At 44.7% G+C, this 18,443-nt stretch overlaps 1 protein-coding gene across 8 annotated transcripts; it reads left to right on the plus strand.

Moving 5' to 3' along the window:
- The first annotated feature begins 224 nt into the window (after window positions 1–224).
- Window positions 225–16,774, plus strand: ZNF202 (zinc finger protein 202). 8 transcript variants are annotated; one of them, XM_014843675.3, is made up of 9 exons: window positions 236–359; window positions 1,342–1,464; window positions 1,666–1,779; window positions 10,536–11,034; window positions 11,730–11,940; window positions 12,301–12,389; window positions 13,325–13,454; window positions 13,997–14,116; window positions 14,597–16,774. In XM_014843675.3, exons 4-9 carry the CDS (start codon window positions 10,633–10,635, stop codon window positions 15,589–15,591), a joined length of 1,947 nt encoding a protein of 648 aa, XP_014699161.1. In that variant the 5' UTR covers window positions 236–359; window positions 1,342–1,464; window positions 1,666–1,779; window positions 10,536–10,632; the 3' UTR covers window positions 15,592–16,774. The 8 variants fall into 8 exon arrangements, with proteins under 8 accessions (XP_014699163.1, XP_070346133.1, XP_070346132.1 ...); XM_044752506.2 differs by having other exon boundaries at window positions 10,536–11,030; XM_014843677.3 differs by lacking the exon at window positions 1,666–1,779 and having other exon boundaries at window positions 225–359.
- Window positions 16,775–18,443: the final 1,669 nt, after the last annotated feature.

Genomic DNA, 18,443 nt, shown 5'->3' on the forward strand with positions numbered 1-18,443 from the left:
AACGAAAAGAAACCCCCTGCAGATGTGTGTGTGTAAACGGCAGGGCCTCCTCGCTCAGACAGGAGGGACTGTGCAGACGGAAGCGGTCTGGCACCCGGCTTTTCGCACCGAGTCATCCTAGGGCACGGAGCCTCAACCCCCGCTGGGCACATAGAGAGGACCAAACCTCCCAAAGCCTAGAAAGGCTCCAGCGCGATGAGGAGGCGGGGCGAAGGGCAGCTTCCGCTTCCGGGCGAAAAGGCCCCACGTGTTCCGACCCGCCAGGCCCCGCGCGGCTCGGATCCGGCGGCGCTGCTTCGGCCGGGAGTGGGTGGGGGAGAAGCCGGGGCAGGGGAGGAGCCGCCGGAGCTGTCGGAGCCGTGAGTGCTGGGGGCCGGGCCGGGCCGGGTCGGATCGGGCTGAGCCGGGCAGGGCAGGGCGGGGAAGAGGGGGAGGGGTCGAAGACCCCGCCCCCCCGGAGCCTGGGGAAATCGTACAGTCCTGGGGAGGAGGCGGCAGCAGTGTAGTGAGGGGGCCACGGCATTGTGCTCCCCGTGTCTCCTGATGGCTGGAGCTAGGACCCCCGGAGACGCGATGGCACTCCAGGCTTCTTTCTTTCCAGCCACCGCCCTCCGCCCCCTCCTGAGGCCTGCAGAAACGTAGTTAGTCCGTACCTCCCATTGCTTCCGCGCCAGCTGCCCCCCGGAACCGAGGCAGTAGTCGTCTAGGCCCCTTTATTTCCCGCAGCTCCTTCTCACTCCGCTTCTCAGATTGCTCAAGAATCCCCCCGCAGGCTCCCTGCCTAGCTGACCCCTACTCTTTCCACCGCTGACCACCCCTGCAACACACACGCAGCTAGCGCTAACCCGTGATCTTATCACCCGTGGTCATACTAGGCCTTGGAGACCATCTGGCCTGTGGCCCTTCAGCTGCCTCTGTGACCGACCCCGAGCTTCTCAAGCCTGTGGCTGCTGTCTCCACTGTCTCCCCGACCCCTCACCCCTCGTAGCCAGTTTTGGCACTACTACTCAGCACTACCGTTACCCTCAGCAAGAGTGAACGGGCCCCTGCTGCTTGTCTGGTTCGACCAAAAGTTTGTCAGTCTGTATGCCATGGACGTGCTATGTTCTCTTGGAAAGGTGTCAGCCCAGTTTTTATTTTTCTGGGCATCGGATGTTCTTGTTCTCCTAGGTGCTTTGATAACCCTGTCAGCCTTGGTCCCTGCACTGACCTCCCCAAAGGGGGGCTCTTAGGCCTCCTTCTTGTTCAGTCACCTTGGTTCTGGGGAGCAGTACCACCTCCAGGCTCTCGCGTAGAGGCTGGGCTTAGAACTGTTGCTTTTTCTCTGTCCACACTCTGCAGGTGACACCCAGGGCATCCTCACTCAGAAGCCACAAGGAATGCTAGTGGAGTCCCTCATCCCTCCTCCCAACTTCTCTTCCAAGCTGCCCCATGGGCCTTGATCCAGAAAGCCACTTCAGAAAGGTTGTGCGGTAGCCACGGGAGGCTTGCTGGTGGGAAGTGTGTGACAGTGGAGCAGTTAGGGTTTGTGGCCATTTGTCTGGGGTAACTTTATGCTCTTACTGTCTAGCATAAGTGGGTGAGCAGGGTTGGAGAGAGGAAGGGCATTTTTCCTCCTAGGACCGAACACCTGGGATACATAATCTTTCCCCCTTTTTTCTCCAGCTGTACTTCTTTTGAACTCTTTCCATAAACCATATTACAGTAGACAGTTCAAGGGAACAGCCAGGTTTACTACGATGTGAGGCACTCTTGGGCTTTACGAACTGTACAGATGAGGTAAGTTACAGGTTTACAACATTTTTTTCCCCAGTTTGGCACAGGCATAAAACATGTAACAGTCCTAGACTCGTCTCCTTTTGCGAACTCTCCTTTAGGTTTAACCAGCACTGGAAAAGTTGAATCCTTTCTGCTTGAACCTCAGATTTACTTCCTTTGTCTTAGTTACAGGTTCTCAAACTTATCCTGCCTCTTAAGCATTTGAGGGGCTTATTAAATACGGATTGCTGGGCCACCCCCGGAGTTTCCCATGATAGGTCTGGGCAGGCGCTTGAGAATTTGCATTTCTGACAAGTTCTCAGGTGCTGGTGCCGCTGGTCTGGGTTTCTCACCTTGAAAACCACTGCCTTTGGCCAAACAACTTCTCATAAACATTGCAGTGGTTTGGGGATCACAAGATCGGTGTGAGTACTTCTGTGCTGAAACCAGTAATACGATCTTGTGTGGATAATTTAACCACTTAGGTCTAAGTTCTTTTGCTTGTAAAATTAAGAAAGTGTACTTAAAACTCGAAGTGCTAAGTTATGCTAAATTGAAGGTGAATATTGATGAGTTTCTACCTTGATTTTCTCAATTCTCTTGATAGGACCTTCCATTTTGATCATATAGCTTATACCCATATTCGAGGTTTTTGCTGTGAATCTCTAGTATGATAAAGTCCCTGCTTTTTATTGACTACATGTTAAATTCTTTGTGGACAGAGCCTGTGCTTTTTTCACCTTTCTTTGCCCAGCACGTTGAGTTGTCTGAAACATGCAATTGAGGTTCAGTAGATATTTGTGGAATGAATGAACTCCATCCCCTGCCCTCCTCCCCCCTTGAAGAAATTTTTCTCCGCTAATCCTATGCCACACAGTAAAGCAGCATATGGCTGTGCCACCTGATTCTCCCCAGGAGATTGGAATAAATGCTAATGCCAAATTGCAATAATGTCCCTGTGAGTGGTGTATTACCCAGAAGCCCTGGCACCCACTGATGTTCTGAATTTCAGTGCTTCTGTATCCGGATTGGGGGAAGAGAAATAGACAGCTTAATTAAATTGAACACACATTTATTGAGTACCTTTCCTACCAAATGTTTGACAAAGTGTTAGGCACTGGGAATACAAAAATGAATAAGGAGGGTCTTACCCTCAGGGCAGGGCTCACAGTGGGAGATAGACGCTAACCACTGCCCACAGAATGGCATCCTGGGCTTGCTTCTACCTTGGAGCATGATTTAGTCTGCAGTGGAAACCTCATACTCCTCAGATTCCTCTGATCCAGCAGGCATGGATCCCATCCTTTATCATCTCATCATATGCAAGGGAGCCTTGGGCAAACCAGAAGGAAGTCATGTAGATACAGAACAGGGAGTATCCTGACAGAGAATATTAATTACAAAACTAAGAACATAGTAATGACTTTTGAATTGACTCTTCTGAATTATCCATATTACACCTCGGTCAGCTATGTTTATAAGCTATATTCTGTTATTTTTCATTAAATAATGGTTCCTCTAACTGTGTGATTGGCATTGTCCATCTTCATTGTAGTAATTAATTGGATCCAGCTAGTTTTATTCTAGCTGCCAAATGAAAACTGCTGTCCTCATCAGGGTGGGTGGTAGGTTTGATGACTGCCTTTTTCCTGCTTCAGGTTAGTTTGTGATGTTCTATTTTAAGTGAAGCATATAGATTGGCCTGCATTATTTAGGCCATTAACCACCTCTGGGTGATAACTTTTATGGTTAAAAAGCCTAGCTTCATGTTGGAGATTAACCAATATGATCATGATGGCCAGATATTTAATTCTGGACTCTTAAAATCTGTATTTGGCTTCTAGTGCTTCTTGACTCTTGCCTAGATCCCTCTCACCATCCTAGGCTAATAGATTATGGCCCAAGTACTCAATGAAGAAGCCGTATATCCTTGTTCCTCTCAAAGCCCCCCTTTTATCACCATCAAAAACCTTGATAGTTTCTCAAAAGATCATCTAGCTCTTTGCCTTTAAATAGAGAATCACCCCCATTTTCAAGATGACACATCTTTAGGAGCTAGAACACAGCTCATCTCCCTCCAAAGGCAGAACTATCGACTGTCCAACGCTGCCTCCCTGGCCTGTGGTACATACTATAGAAAACATTTTAATTTAAAGTAAATTGAAATCTTATGATTTTTATAGCTTTATTTTGCATTTTTCATATTTACTCTCGACATTTTTATACCCGCTTTATACCTTGATCGTAACCACAAAGTACAACATTTCATGGCAGAAGATATTTATGTCTTAGTCTCCACACTCTTCCCTCTACCACCCTCTACTTATCTGGCCTCTCTTTTTATTTCTTCTGTCTTCCCCTTCTCTACACTGTATTCTGTTTCTTTGAAACCTATCATGGTAAGCTTTAAGCCACTTCTACCCTTTCTACTTAAGTATTTTATGTTGAATCTAATGAAGGAATAAAAACTTTAAATGCAAAAATATTTTAAAGAAATAGTTTTTAAACGTGGTTTGAAGCATGCTGATTATGATTTGTTAAAAGGCCCAAAGTCAGTGAATACGGCCCTTGCCTTACTTTTGCCTTCTGGGTTAAGTTTTAAGGGCCATCTTGGGTATACTAAGCTGCCTCAAATTCCCTCCTCCCAGTTAGAGAGGGGACACGGCTATGACATTGTACATAGAAGGATTGCTAATAAGGTCTTTGGCAGAGAACCCACCTTTAAGATTTTGTCCCGTCTATGTTCCAAGGATCTTATTTAATCTTAGCTTATAAGAGCCTTCAAAGCAAGGGCTCTTCTTTTGGTTTAACACTTTATTTGTAATATAACAGTAAATCAAGATTTTTTTCTGTGTATTTTAATTTTCTTTTTTTGGAATTATGATGAAATAAAGGACTGTTTGCTTTGTTTATCATTGAAATCTCGCGTTCTTCCCAAAAGGATTTAAAGCAATTTGAAGGAAAGAGAACAAAATATATTGAGTATCTGCCTAGGCACTCGGTTGAATGATTCTATACATTACTTCATTTACTCCTTAAAACAGCCACGTGAGGTAGGTAGTATTGGCCACAGTTTGAAGATGAGACTGAGGCTTAGGGAGCGTCACATGGCTAATAAGTGAGGAGAGGGTTCCAAACCCAAGGCCCCAAAGCTCCTAAGCATTATGTGGGAAGCATAGACATGTATCTGTATGGAGAACAGTTAATGATGAAAGACAGTCTTTCCAGTAGAAGGATCATGCTGGATAATCTTTAGTTTTAAAGAACAATACAGCATTGGAAAAGGATAATGAACAGGTTTTATTAGTTGATTTCTATTCTAGAACGATGAGAAGAGCTGTTGCAATGTCTGGTTAGCCCCAGTGAGCGGTCATATTCAAATTTCCAGATTAGGAGCCTGCAATAGGGTAAAAGATAAGAATGGAGACTGGAAGGGATATAGATAATCTGCTAAATATAATCGTTTGAACCTCTCTGATCACTATTTTCTTCTGAAGATTGTTTGCCAGAAGTCAGATCCCTGTCTCTCCTATAGGTAGATTAAATTATGAGTACAAAACGTGTCATTTAGGGTTCAGAAAGATCACCCCAAGTAGTAACATTTTAAGGTAGAGAACCAGATATCCTTTCATTGCCTGCAGTTTTCTGTTCTTGTCAGTAGAATTGAGTTAGGGCCTTCACTGGCATGTGACACATTCAGATAAGGGCCAGAGACAGCTGGACCAAAGATTGGAGAAAAGTCTTACCTTTCCCACATCTCCCCAGTCCTGCCCCATATGTCTTAGAAACATACACTGAAGAGACTAGGTCATGGGGCTTGTCCAGGCCTAGGCTTGGGAAGTGTCTCTGCACACATTGTTTGAGAGCTTTCTGGAACCAAGTCTTTCACTCTTCCTGGCCTGGCTTCACAGTCTCCCTACAGTATCCTGGTGTTCGGTTTTTCTCTCTCACTGGAACCCTTCCAAGGACAGACCTCGAAGGAAGGTATTAGAATAGCAAGGGCAACAAATTGCAAAGCAGACTTGCGGTGCAGCGCATCCCCTGAATTTTAGGATAAAACACAAGGTCCATTTTCTGTGTCTAATGTTGATAAACTGACATTTGCACAGCACATTTTAGTTCATAAGCTCTCATGGATCTCAGCTAATTCTCTGAGTTAAGAGAATGGTTATCTGCAGAGGGCTTTACTGTTTCCCAGGGCTCTTGTGTACGTATCTCATGAGACCCTCAACAACTCCAGTTACTGGGGGATCTGGGGCTGGAACGCACATCTTTGGATACCTAATTGTGGGCTTTTCCACAGCACCATCTGCCTTCTGTTCCTTCCCATCTTGCCCCACCAAGGACTCCTTTTCCTCCCTTCATTCCGCTGTTGCTGCTCTGTTTGCCTTCATCTCATCTTCCTAGGCTGCCAAAGTAAATACAAAACAAGCAATGGAAATTGCAATTCATGATTGCTGAAGGGCTATGAAAAATGGCAGGTTTTATGTGGTGCTGTTATATTTTTTTTGGAGTGCAAAGCTCTGTGAGAACAGGAATCCTCTGTCATGAATCTATGGTAGGGAGTCTCTTGAGCTAGTGCTACATGAAAATGATGAGAGTTCCTAGTCTGCTTCACTAGGCATGGCTTCTTAGACTTTTAAGATAATGGAAATCCTTTCGTTAAACCTAAAGATGCTATGTACCAATTCCATCTTCTCTTCCAGGGATAGAAAGGTGAGGGATTGGGAAGCTTTGGATAAGTAATCATTGTAGTTGCATTAAATTATGTGCTGTCTGGTTTTGTGCTTATTAAAGTTGATTCAGATCCTCAAAGGAAAATGATATTTTTCCAAACACACAGCTTTGTGTGGCTTACATTGGCAACCTGAAGATGCTTTGTGATGAGTTGTGGTTTCATCACGTTAGGAACCACTAAGCATATTCTGTTTTACTCACAGGCCAAAAAGTAAATGTTTCTTCCTTATTTATTCATTTGTCTAGGGCACAGTTTGCTGGACAATTGTATGAATAAGAATAAGACAGGGTATTTATCCTTCCAAAAAAAGACTTTAAAAAACTTAGTAAGTGTTCTGTGCTTGAGCACCTGTTGCCTGACAGGCGGCGTGCTGGGCGCTGCATGTGCTGCCCTCAGAGCCTTGGTCTGGCAAGTTAAACAGCAAGATGAACACTTTTTGCCACATAAAAAATAGATAGATATATGTGTGTGGTATGATATGGGGAGAGGGGTACAAGTTCCTGTGGAAACAATCTTGGAGGATCAGGAAAAGCATCCTGGAAAACAGATCTGAAGGGTGAGTAGAGTGAACTAAGTAAAGAGGGTAGAAAAGAGCATTTCAGGCAGAGTGAACAGCATCAGGAAAGCCCAATGAGAGCATAGAAAAGAGAGAACAGGCCATTCAAGCAGTGACTTTCAGTGGGAGTGGCAGTCATAGGAGAAAAGGAAGTAGGCAGGGGCCAGGTCTTGAAGGGCCTTGACTATCAAATTATAAGGAGTTTCAATTTTATACTATGGACAATGTGAAGACAGTGGCTGATTTTGTATGTTAGAAAGTTCACCACACAGACCTTCTTGCAATATTGCAGGTGGAACTCATGTGGATGGGGCTCCTGCCCATTATTAAATGCCTGCCCCCTCCAAAACTAAAGGTAAATGTATAGATTCCAGGAATAAAAGCTAAAGGAGTAAGTACAAGCTGAGTCCACCACAGCCCAAGGAGATTTCAAACCGAATAACACTTCTGGAGTTTGGGGTTCTAATACCTATGCTCCAACAAGGAGATATGAATTGGGGAACTGGTGAGGATGGAGGAGGGATATGGAATTAAACCATCTGCCAGCCTGGAGCCTTGAAGAGCTATCCCCTTTGTGAAAATCTGTCTGCCAGTCAAGCAAATGGGCAAGGAAGTAGCCTTGGGTAACACAAAAATCACTCACAGGCATAGGCCCAAATAATACGCTATCGGCATGATTCTGGAATACCGTGAGAAATTAACATAAAAACTGATCCAACATCATTGAAACCATTAGTACTTAGGTAGAAGCAAAGGAAATTCTTTTCAAAGGCCTCTCTTTTATAACAGCGTTCTCGGGACTCCCAAAGAAAAAACAATCCCAGTCAAGATGGGCATAAAATTAAAAAAATTACAAACCACCGTGGGGTAGAGTCAGCAGATTTAATAAATAGGAAAATTAGCACATGAAAATGTAGAAATTATGGAACTATCTAAAACAGACTGAAAGTATGTAGTAAATGCTTGAGGTTAATGGAAAAATGAAATAAGCATGAATGAAGTGATTTGAGATATGGATAATAAAAGCGAATAATATGGTCATTGAAATTAAACTCGTTTGATGGGCAACAGCATATTAGACACAGCTGTTAGGAGTGGATTGATAACCTTGACTGTGGATCTGAAGAGTTGCAGTGAAGCACCAAAAGATTGAAAAATGAAGAATCCCTCAGGTTCCATGTGAAGAGTGGTCTGGAGCAGGCAGGACCAGGAATACCAGTGGTGAAACTTGAACCGTGTCCTTCATTGAATGCGTACGTGCCTGTTATGTGCCAGTTGCAGTGTAGGGGCTGAGGATATCGTCATTTTTTTTTTAAAGGTTATTTTAACACCTTCTAGTGGGTCATAGTGGCTCCACTAGGGGAATGGCAGTGGAGATGAGATAAATGAATTTGGAAAACATTTAGAAGGTAGAATGAGTAAGATTTGGTGAATAAAAAAGAGCAGAAACATAATAGAGGAAAAGATTGTTTCTTCCTGTTATAGTTGGAAGAAAACTTCCAAGTGTTGGTTTATTCATTTAAATGCATTTTTTGTGCACTTTAATAGGTATTGGAGATTGATGGAAAGCACAGTCCTTAACTTCAAGGAGTTTCAGAGGGAAGATAAACAATAGCTATGTGATATGACAGATGGGTGATGGAGATATGCCCAGGTTGCTATGGAAGCAAAGTGATTTCTAACCATGTCTAAGGGTAGGCATAATGAGATCAAAGAAAACATCTCAGAAGACGCGAAGCCTGAGCTATATCTTGAAAGATAAGTTTAACCTAATGCAGGGTGACAAGTCAGAAGGAAGAGCATGTCCCAAAGCCAGAGAGCGTAGGGCTTTTGTGTGCTTCACATGCATACACTGTGTGTGTGTGTGTGTGTGTGAAAGGATTGGGGAGGAGGGCAAAAGCAATAACAAGGTGAAGGTCAACCCACTGTATAGTACTTAGAAGTTTGTCTTTCACTTAGAAGACAGGGAGGAGTGATGATCTTAAACAGGAAAGGGACATGACCAGATTTCTCAAGAGCGCTCACTCTTGTGATACTATGAATGGTAGCTTGAAGGTAACAAATCTAGAGGCAAGTGGCTCATATCTGGAGGCAGTTGCAGTAATCCAGACAAGAACTGATAAGGGCCTACATTGTAAATCATGGGAATGAAGAAGAGGGGACTTGTTAAGAAGAAATGAGAACATACCATGCGGCATTGGGGGTGGGGGAGTGAGTATTCCGTGCAGAGGAGCAAGCCTTCATACAGGCATGGAGGCCTGAAGACACCCTATTGTAGGGAGATCAGCAGTGCGTTCCTTATAGCCAGGTAGTACAGAGGAAAAAGCAGGATATGAGGCTTGAGAATATATTTCCAACAGTAAAAAGTTATTTTTAAATGTTGAGGGAACAGTTGGAACTATAATTTAGGAAGTTAATAGTTAACATTGGGATGCTATCGCTCTTCTGAGTACTTCACAGATAATGATGCATGTGATCCTCATAGTAACCCCATTAGGTGGATACCATTATTACCTCCATTCTGTAAATGGAGAAACAGGTGTAAGGAGAATAGGAACTGCCCATGGCCCCAGACCTAGTGAACAATAGAGCCAGGATTCAAACCCTAGCAGTCTGACTTCAGGACTCTCTTTCAACCTTACACACCCTAGGTATTTTTCAACCAGGATGCACATCAGAACAACACACAGATTTTCTAAAGACACAGTTGCCTAGGTTGACAATCAGAATATGCAGAATGATATGTGATACTGTGTTCTGCAAAAGCTCCACAGGTACTTCCGTTAGACTGTGTTCATAGTTGCGTTCTGCAGGGATCGCAGTTAGGGAGTATGGCAGTGGTCCAGGCAAGAGATGACGACCCAAGCTAAAGCAGTTTATGGGAAAGACGATGAGGAGATGGATTTAGAGGCCTAAGAGGTAGAATTGGCTTAACGAGCTGTAGGCCATGGGGAAGAATCAAAGTTGAATCCAAGGATTACAGAGTTGAGTGTTTATTTAACAAGTGATGGTCTCAGCCAAGACAGGACTCCGGGAAGAGGAGTGGGTTTGGGAGTTAGAGTAATGAATTCAATTTTGAACCTTAGGTTTGAGGGTCTGTAGGTCTAATTAAAAACATCAACAAGAGGAAGGTTGCTTGTGGGGGTGCTTTTGCAGTCAATACCACGTTTTTCCGCAGGTGATTGTCCTTTCTCCTAGCCTATTCCTTTTAGGTTCACTGGTTTCATGAAGTAGAAAAGCAGTATTTTTCTATGGGATGTGAACCTTGCCTAGGAAAAGAGGTGGGGAAACATACCTTGAGACATACATCTTCCTATTCCAACTAGATCTATTTATAACATATAGTTATGCAGATTAGGGGAAAGGAGATTTAATAGTTTGAGGAAGTAGTATGTGTGCAGGATTATGATTGAACTCAGAACTGTTAGCCCTGTGTATAATTTCATGCTTATACTGTTGTTTGTCTCTACTTTTCTACCCCAGGTCCCTTGGGAGAAATTCCTCGAGGTCCCCAGGCTCAGACTGGAGGTTAATGACAGTGTGAGCTCTAAATGGTGTGAGACCACCCCAGAACCAGAAAATGGCTACAGCCTTGGAACCAGAGGACCAGGATCTTTGGGAAGAAGAGGGAATACTTATGGTGAAATTGGAAGATGATTTCACCTGTAGGCCAGAGTCTGTCTTACAGAGGGATGACCCTGTGCTGGAGACCTCGCACCAGAACTTCCGATGCTTTCGCTACCAGGAAGCAGCAAGCCCTCGAGAAGCTCTCATTCGACTCCGAGAACTTTGTCATCAGTGGCTGAGGCCAGAGAGGCGGACCAAGGAGCAGATCCTAGAGCTGCTTGTGCTAGAACAGTTCCTTACCGTCCTGCCTGGAGAACTGCAGAGCTGGGTGCGGGGCCAGCGACCAGAGAGTGGCGAGGAGGCAGTGACGCTGGTGGAGGGTTTGCAGAAACAACCCAGGAGACCAAGGCGGTGGGTGAGGAGGGGGAGTCCTGATCTGTGTGATGTGGAGGGGGACTTTTTGCTGGAAGGATGAATTTGGGGGTAGGGCTTACAGGGCCCCCATAAATTGCCATTTAAATTTAACTGGCTCTGCCCTTAGATTGCCCCTAGATCCGTAAGCTCCACGGGGCAGAGGTGTGTATGTGCGCGTTTGTGTGTGGTGAGTGTGACTTCCTGGTTTCTGAAACACCTGCCTGCAGTCTGTCTTAAGGGCCTCAGCACCCAAGGGTCATATGGCTCTGGCTTTCCCTTTGGATGTTGAACCTCCTCTTCCTGGGAAGGACAATTTGGTAACTTCCTCAAAGGTTCTTATAGTCCCTCAGTCACAGAGCCCCCTCCCAGGACAACAAGACAGGGAAGCAAACAGCAGGGAGAGCTGCGGGTGGGATAGGTAGAGATGAGAAGGATGGGTACCTCAGAGCCCTGGGTGCCAGGGGCATGGTTGAGGGAAGTGAGAAAGCAGTGCGGTATCTGAGTGTCCCCTGCCTTGTCCTGGTGAGGATAACCTTCAACTCCACCTTGCATGCCTCACTGGAACTCAAGTTTCCCCTCCTCATCTGAGTCCCCTTGGGAGTTTTTCTCTTGGCAACGTCTCCTAAAATAAGCCCTGACGACAACCAAGATTTTCCTCCTGACTCCATGGTGACTGGAAGTTGGAATTATTCCCAGGTGACTGTCCATGTTCATGGCCAGGAAGTCCTTTCAGAGGAAACAGTGCATCCGGGAGTAGAGCCTGAGTCACCTACGGAGCTGCAGGATCCTGTGCAGACCTCGACCCCTGAGGAGTCCCATGAAGAGATGACACAGAGCCCAGATCTGGAGCCACCAGAAGAGCAGAGCCCATGCCATGAATTGGAGTTCCAGCCCCTGCAGGAGAGTGGTGAGAAACCTCAGCAGGAAGGGGGATGGTGGCAGAGTATGAGGAGGGGGATATTTCTCCTGTACCAAGAAGGCTGGGTAGATTGTAATGGGAATAAATTACAGAACCCAGGGAGTTGAGAGGAAACAGTACCAGCTAGAGTCCCCCACAAATAGGGCTAAGCTCAGGTGGTAATATTCTTGGTTATTCTTTTGGCATTTCAGTAGTGTTATAGGTGGTAGCATTGGGATGACTTGAGCTGTTCTTAGGCCGGTTTCTTGATTCCTACCTTCCCACCAAAGATGATGGGGAATGCTCAGCTCTTTGCCAGTTACAGGGGTGCACTACATATCGCTGATCTCTGCCTTCTTTTCTTCTTAGAAGTTCCATTGCCGCAGGACCCAGACCTTCCTGAAGAGAGGAACAATGGAAACCAAGAGATGGTTGCCCTTCTTACTGCTCTGTCACAGGTGCGCCCTAGTTTCCCTCTGTACCACAGAGAATCTGAAGAACTAGTGGGCATTAGCCATATACGAAATGAGTCAGACAGGACACAGATTTCCACTGTCCTTTTGCCAGTCCAGTTCTCAGTTCTGCATGTGTCTGGAGGGGAGGAGTTGCCTCTAATGAGAGCACTATAACAGCCTCAGTTGGATCTGCAGGCTCCAAAGCTTCCTTATGTGCCATTGACCAGAGGGACTAACGAAATGGGGCTACTTTGTAACAGTGCACTACAATTTCGAATGTTTGAATGAGAGTTTGTTTTTGTTTTTAGGAATAACCTTGATAGACATTTGTAAGAATGACTGACTGTGCTTTAGAAACAATTTCTGAAATTGTGTGGCGTACTCTTCCAGGGTCTGGCCATGACATTTATGATGCATTCATCATGGTCAGAGCCCCGAAACTGAGCTGTGTGGCTGGAGATTTCATCTGTGTTTTTAGATTGTAGTCTAGCTGAAGAAAAAAATCCTGTTTCTGCTCTGTAGACTATGTAAGTGATATAGGTGATTAGATAAGGTCAGTTAGGGAAAGCTTCCTAGAAAAGAGAAGTTTTTACAGAAATGTAGGTAATATTAAAGCATCAACTAGGAAGTTGAATGATGACTTGGAAGACTTGTCTTATATTTTAAACAATATCTTCAAGGAGGAGAAGAACATAGGCTGGTCCTGAGGGAAGGCATTGGGACTGGAGGGAGCAGCAGGAGGCCAGTGCAAAAGTAGCAGGTCGAGGAGCAGGGACAGAGGGCGAAACACAGATTTCCTGAAAGGGAGCCAGGTGTCCCATTTGAGTTCCTTTTGTCTCCTGGGTGGATTCTCCCTATACCAGTGACTTTCATTGCAGGAACAAAAGATGAGGCTCCGTGAAGCATCACACTTTAATTGAATCTTTGTGTTGTTTCAGGGGTTGGTAACCTTCAAGGATGTGGCTGTGTGCTTCTCTCAGGACCAGTGGAGTGATCTGGATCCAACACAGAAAGAGTTCTATGGAGAATATGTCTTGGAGGAAGACTGTGGAATTGTGGTCTCCTTGTGTAAGGAATTTCAGCTGTTTCCAGAGTGTTCTGAGCACAGACATCATTTTCCTGTTGGAAATTATGGGGATCTTAGACCTCAGACTGTATGCAGTACACTTTTCTTATGTTGACTTTGCCAATGAGGTCGAAGGATTAGCTAAGGAAGATGATATCCTTCCAAGTTAAAGAGAAGATAAAATGCTTGGAAAGTAGTTGGAAACTTCTAATAAGAAAATAAAGTTGTAATATTACAGCTTTAGTATATTTGAAGTGAGCATATGAGTTTTGAAATAAGCAATAAAAGTTGGAGATAATCTACTTACTTGAATATGGGGAAAGACGGTAGCATTTACAGTTGTATAATGACTGAGTTGTAGATGAAAGGTGAGAGAGATGCAGTACTTGGTTAGAGCTGCTCAAGCTAAAGAGACAAGATCTGATCAACTGACCTGGCTATATATTTGTTCTACAATCTACCAAACAGAAAAGATCTGCTCTTAACGCAGGGAATTATTACTTGATTGCCAATCGAAATGTCCTGTTTTCCTTCTCTTGAGCAGCGTTTCCAATCCCCAGACTAGATGAGATCTCCCATGTTAGAGAAGAAGAGCCTTTGGTCCCAGATATCCCAGAGCCTCAAGAGTCTCAAGAGCCAGAAATCCTGAGTTTTACCTACACAGGTGAGGAATGACACAAGGAATCTTCCCCCCTACTTGCCAGTTCCTCTAGTCAGTGCTGCTATCTTCCGCTGAATGCCAAATTCTTCTATGCTTTTCCTCTCTCTCACCCCGCCCATCATTTGTTTGAGGGCTATGTGATGCAAAATGGTGAAAGGAAAAAAACAGAACTTTTGGAATTGCAGCTCTACCATTTACTAAGCAGGTCACTTAAACTCTTGCTCCTCAGTCTCCACATTTGTGAAATGAGGATACTTGTCCATACTGAGGTTTGTTGACATGAGATATCACATGAGAAAGTGCCTGGCACATGGTATGCATTCAGTTGTCCGGTTATTTCCTTCTTTCCCAACCTCTAGAGTTATGAAATATGAGCTTCTCTATATGATCTTGCTCCCCCAAAACTGTTTAAAAATCCCCTCCTTGTGTAGAAGGCACTGTTATCTCTGTAATTTCCCCTTTCTCCTCTCACCCTCTCTACAGGAGACAGGAGTGAAGATGAGGAAGACTATCTTGAGCAAGAAGAGCTGAGTTTGGAGGATCTACACAGGTCTGTTTTGGGAGATCCAGAAATTCATCAGACTCCAGATTGGGAAATCGTCTTTGAGGATGATCCAGGTAGACTTAATGAAAGAAGATTTGGTACAAATATTTCTCAAGTTAATAGTTTAACAAATCTTCGGGAAACAATGCCTATCCATCCCCTGTTAGGGAGACATCATGACTGTCCTGTATGTGGAAAAAGTTTCACTTGTAACTCGCACCTTGTTAGACACCTGAGAACTCACACAGGAGAGAAACCCTATAAATGTATGGAGTGTGGGAAAAGTTACACACGGAGCTCACATCTTGCCAGGCACCAAAAGGTGCACAAAATGGGCACTCCTTATAAATTTCCCCTAAACCGGAAGAATTTGGATGAGACCTCTCCTCGGGTCCAGGCTGAGAGAACTCCACCTGTTGAAAAACCCTATAGATGTGAGGATTGTGGGAAACACTTCCGTTGGACTTCAGACCTTGTCAGGCATCAGAGGACACATACAGGAGAAAAACCCTTCTTCTGTACTATTTGTGGCAAAAGCTTCAGCCAGAAATCTGTGCTAACAACACACCAAAGAATCCACCTTGGAGGCAAACCCTACTTGTGTGGAGAGTGTGGCGAGGACTTCAGTGACCACAGGCGATACTTGGCACACCGGAAAACACACGCCGCTGAGGAGCTCTATCTCTGCAGCGAGTGTGGGCGGTGCTTCAACCATAGCGCGGCATTTGCAAAGCACCTGAGAGGACATGCCTCGGTGAGGCCCTGCCGATGCAATGAATGTGGGAAAAGCTTCAGTCGGAGGGACCACCTCGTCAGGCATCAAAGAACGCACACTGGCGAGAAGCCATTCACGTGCCCTACCTGTGGGAAAAGCTTCAGCAGAGGCTATCACTTAATCAGGCATCAGAGGACCCACTCAGAAAAGACCTCCTAGCTAGGTCCCCGAGTGAGGAGATCTGCATTCAGCCTTTACCCGTGGACGGGCCAGGAGAAGCGCTCTCGTCAGCCTGGGAAGACCTTTTCTAGGGAGTCTCCCTGACTTGCCCCAATCTGCATAACCTCTTCCCACAACTAAATCAAACCCCCAGGTAGACCCTCTCAATCTTCTTCTGCTCCTTGAGGGGATTTTTTGCCCAAAGTACAACCTGAATTGAGGCTTCTCCTTAATGGGAGTGCTCCTGCCTCTACCTCATGAGTATGAAGTAGGAGAATTAGAAGACTTAAGAGCTTGTGGTTATTATATTTTCCCCAAAATAGCCTGTTACATATCCTAAAGACTCCTTAACAGCCAAGTTTAAAGGGGCCCAGGACAAACCTTAGGTTTGGCAAGGGACCAGCCTTTAGGATTCTGTCCTTACTGGGCTCAAATCTTAAAGCACACAGCCCTGAACTCAGGGCAGGAGATTTGCATCCTGATGGCTTTGCGGCACATTCACAGGATAAGTGTACAAATCTCTCACTGATTCACTTCTTCACCATGCACTTTCCTTTGATACTGGGGAGAGAGGGGAGAAGTGTTTGATGGGTGAAAACCTCACGGCTGCTTCCTATGGACCTTGTCAGGCTGCTCCCCTCCCCAGTCTCAACATGACACCAGGTGCCAGACACGGCTAGAAAGGAGGACCTAGTCAGAAGCCTGTTCCCTGTGGGTTTTTCCTGTTAGAACACTCATGCCTCCCCTTCTGCTGTCCTGCCAGTCTCTTGGTTTTGTCCCTAGCACTTCTACAAGTGAGCTGGAGCATTTAGGTGCCGAGGGATTCCGTGAAGCATATTGAAATCATTTACATTCTCACGTATGTACAAGCCCACCTACCGCACCTTCTGCATGGGTTTGTGAGGGGATTTTGGAACACCGTCAGCTTACAAAGGCACTATAATAATTACAGAATCATGATTGACCAGGTCCCTTCATTTCTATGAAGAAAACTGGAGAAGATCTGAGATCAAATTGTGGAAAAATTAAGAAAAGCTGTTGCTGCTGGCTAAGGCCATCAAGACTATTCTCCTGACACCCAAGCCCCATCATCCCTGCCTCGGTTCTCTGATACCAGGGAAAATTATGAACCCCAGTACCTGGGACACTCAAGAATTTACCAGGAGTAAATGGCTTTCATGTTTTTGCGTTGTTTGCTTTTTCTTACGTGATTTCATGTAATTCAGAACTAAATAGTAGTATCTCATGGCCCAAGGATCTCTGTTGCCTGATAAGGGTTCCATGGAGATGAGGCTGAATAATTATGAACCTCACCTGCTCTGATCGTGGGAGTGGCAAGGACTGGGGAAACCGTCCTGCATAAGTGGAGCACAGGGTATGGGATTAAAGCATGAGAAGGGAAACTATCTTCTGCGCCTGGTTTCTTCTCTATTTCTCCATCCATTATGTGGCAGTGTACCCCAGGGGAATTTGGGTGGGATGACAAGGCCTCAGCCCTAATAGCTCAACAAGGAAATTCTCATTTTGGTCAGTAATGATATTCTGATTGACTGGTTTGGTTTTAATACCAGTCAACCATTGTCCTTCTGGAAATACACACATATGAAATAAATAAAAGTAACACTGGCAGCCAAGTTCCCTGGTTTCTGGGACTTTCCGTTTTACCCATTCACTTCCCAGGACTTCAGGTTCCTGATTCTTCTGAAGAGCATTCATACTCACAAAAAGATCTGGGAGTAGAGAGTGGTTTTCCATGAGACTGGAGAAGGCTTGGCATGGTTAGAGCCACAGGTGGGATATATGCACGCTGAGGTAAGATCTGAACCTGGAGTTTACAGAAGACTATCCAAATACGCAGACATTTCTCAACCAGAGAGTAAAGTCTAAGCACAGTTTGTCTTGGGTGAAATGTCAGCCTCAAAAGATAATTTCCCCTAGCTCATACCATTTATCAAAGTTCATGAAATTCTGGAGGTAACAGATCAAATTGACTTTTAAATCTCTGATTGGTCTGCATTATTGCAATAAGTGAAAATCTGTCAATAGAGTTCTACCTAAGGGAAAGTTTGAGAGAGAGATCCAGTTTGTTGGCAAATCAAATAGTTATTTTATTGATGATCCCCTCGCACATTTTCATATGCTGACACTAAATCTCTGGTCTCTTGCAAATTAGTGTATTTTCTGAGGTTCTTGCGGAGACATGCTGTCTCCTAAATCGGAACAAAAACAGAACTACAGTTTTCAGCGGCAGGGCCAGAACAAGAACCTGGAATGAACGAGAAGCAGTGGAGCTGAAGATAGGGAGATGCTAGAGCTCAGGATGTCCTTACCATTCAGGAGGGCTCCCCTGTCAAATTTCGTGAACTGTTGAATCCTGGTGGTCTTGAATACCACACTAAAAAGTTTCTGAGGAAGAAAAAGATAGGATTTTAAAGCTATTATTTGGAGGAAGCTATAAGGTAGTCTAAATCAACAACTTGGAGAATTGCTAGATTGTTGGAAATGAAATTGTGTGCTAATAAAATTATGAAATTAAAATATTATTTGACCATTAGTTTAGGAATAACCAAGGAATATTCAGCCTCTTCTTTACCCCAAAGTTCCAAGAGAAATAAGTGGAAAGAGATAAATGAAAATATATTTTTATTATGTGGAACTTAGGCCTCAGACTCTTGAGTGGAATCTAGTGAACCAGATGAACCACAGGGAGAATTTTGTTTATTGGGTTACCATCAAAGTACTAGAACCAAAGCCGGCTAAAAACTACTGCCTTTTTCTCCACAGCCCAACTCAAGTAATGGATCTAATAGAGGGTGCGTTCTTCCCTTTGAGCAACAGAATAGTGAACGTGA

Source organism: Equus asinus, chromosome 20 (assembly GCF_041296235.1).
Source record: "Equus asinus isolate D_3611 breed Donkey chromosome 20, EquAss-T2T_v2, whole genome shotgun sequence".
Lineage (NCBI taxonomy): Eukaryota > Metazoa > Chordata > Mammalia > Perissodactyla > Equidae > Equus > Equus asinus.

Bases quoted from the DNA above. Each gene is read 5' to 3' on its own strand.
- ZNF202 (XM_014843677.3), top strand. From the start codon at position 10,633: ATGGCTACAGCCTTGGAACCAGAGGACCAGGATCTTTGGGAAGAAGAG. The intron at 11,941-12,300 runs GTGAGAAACCTC...TTTTCTTCTTAG, and splicing joins CCAGCCCCTGCAGGAGAGTG to AAGTTCCATTGCCGCAGGAC. The intron at 12,390-13,324 runs GTGCGCCCTAGT...GTGTTGTTTCAG, and splicing joins TTCTTACTGCTCTGTCACAG to GGGTTGGTAACCTTCAAGGA.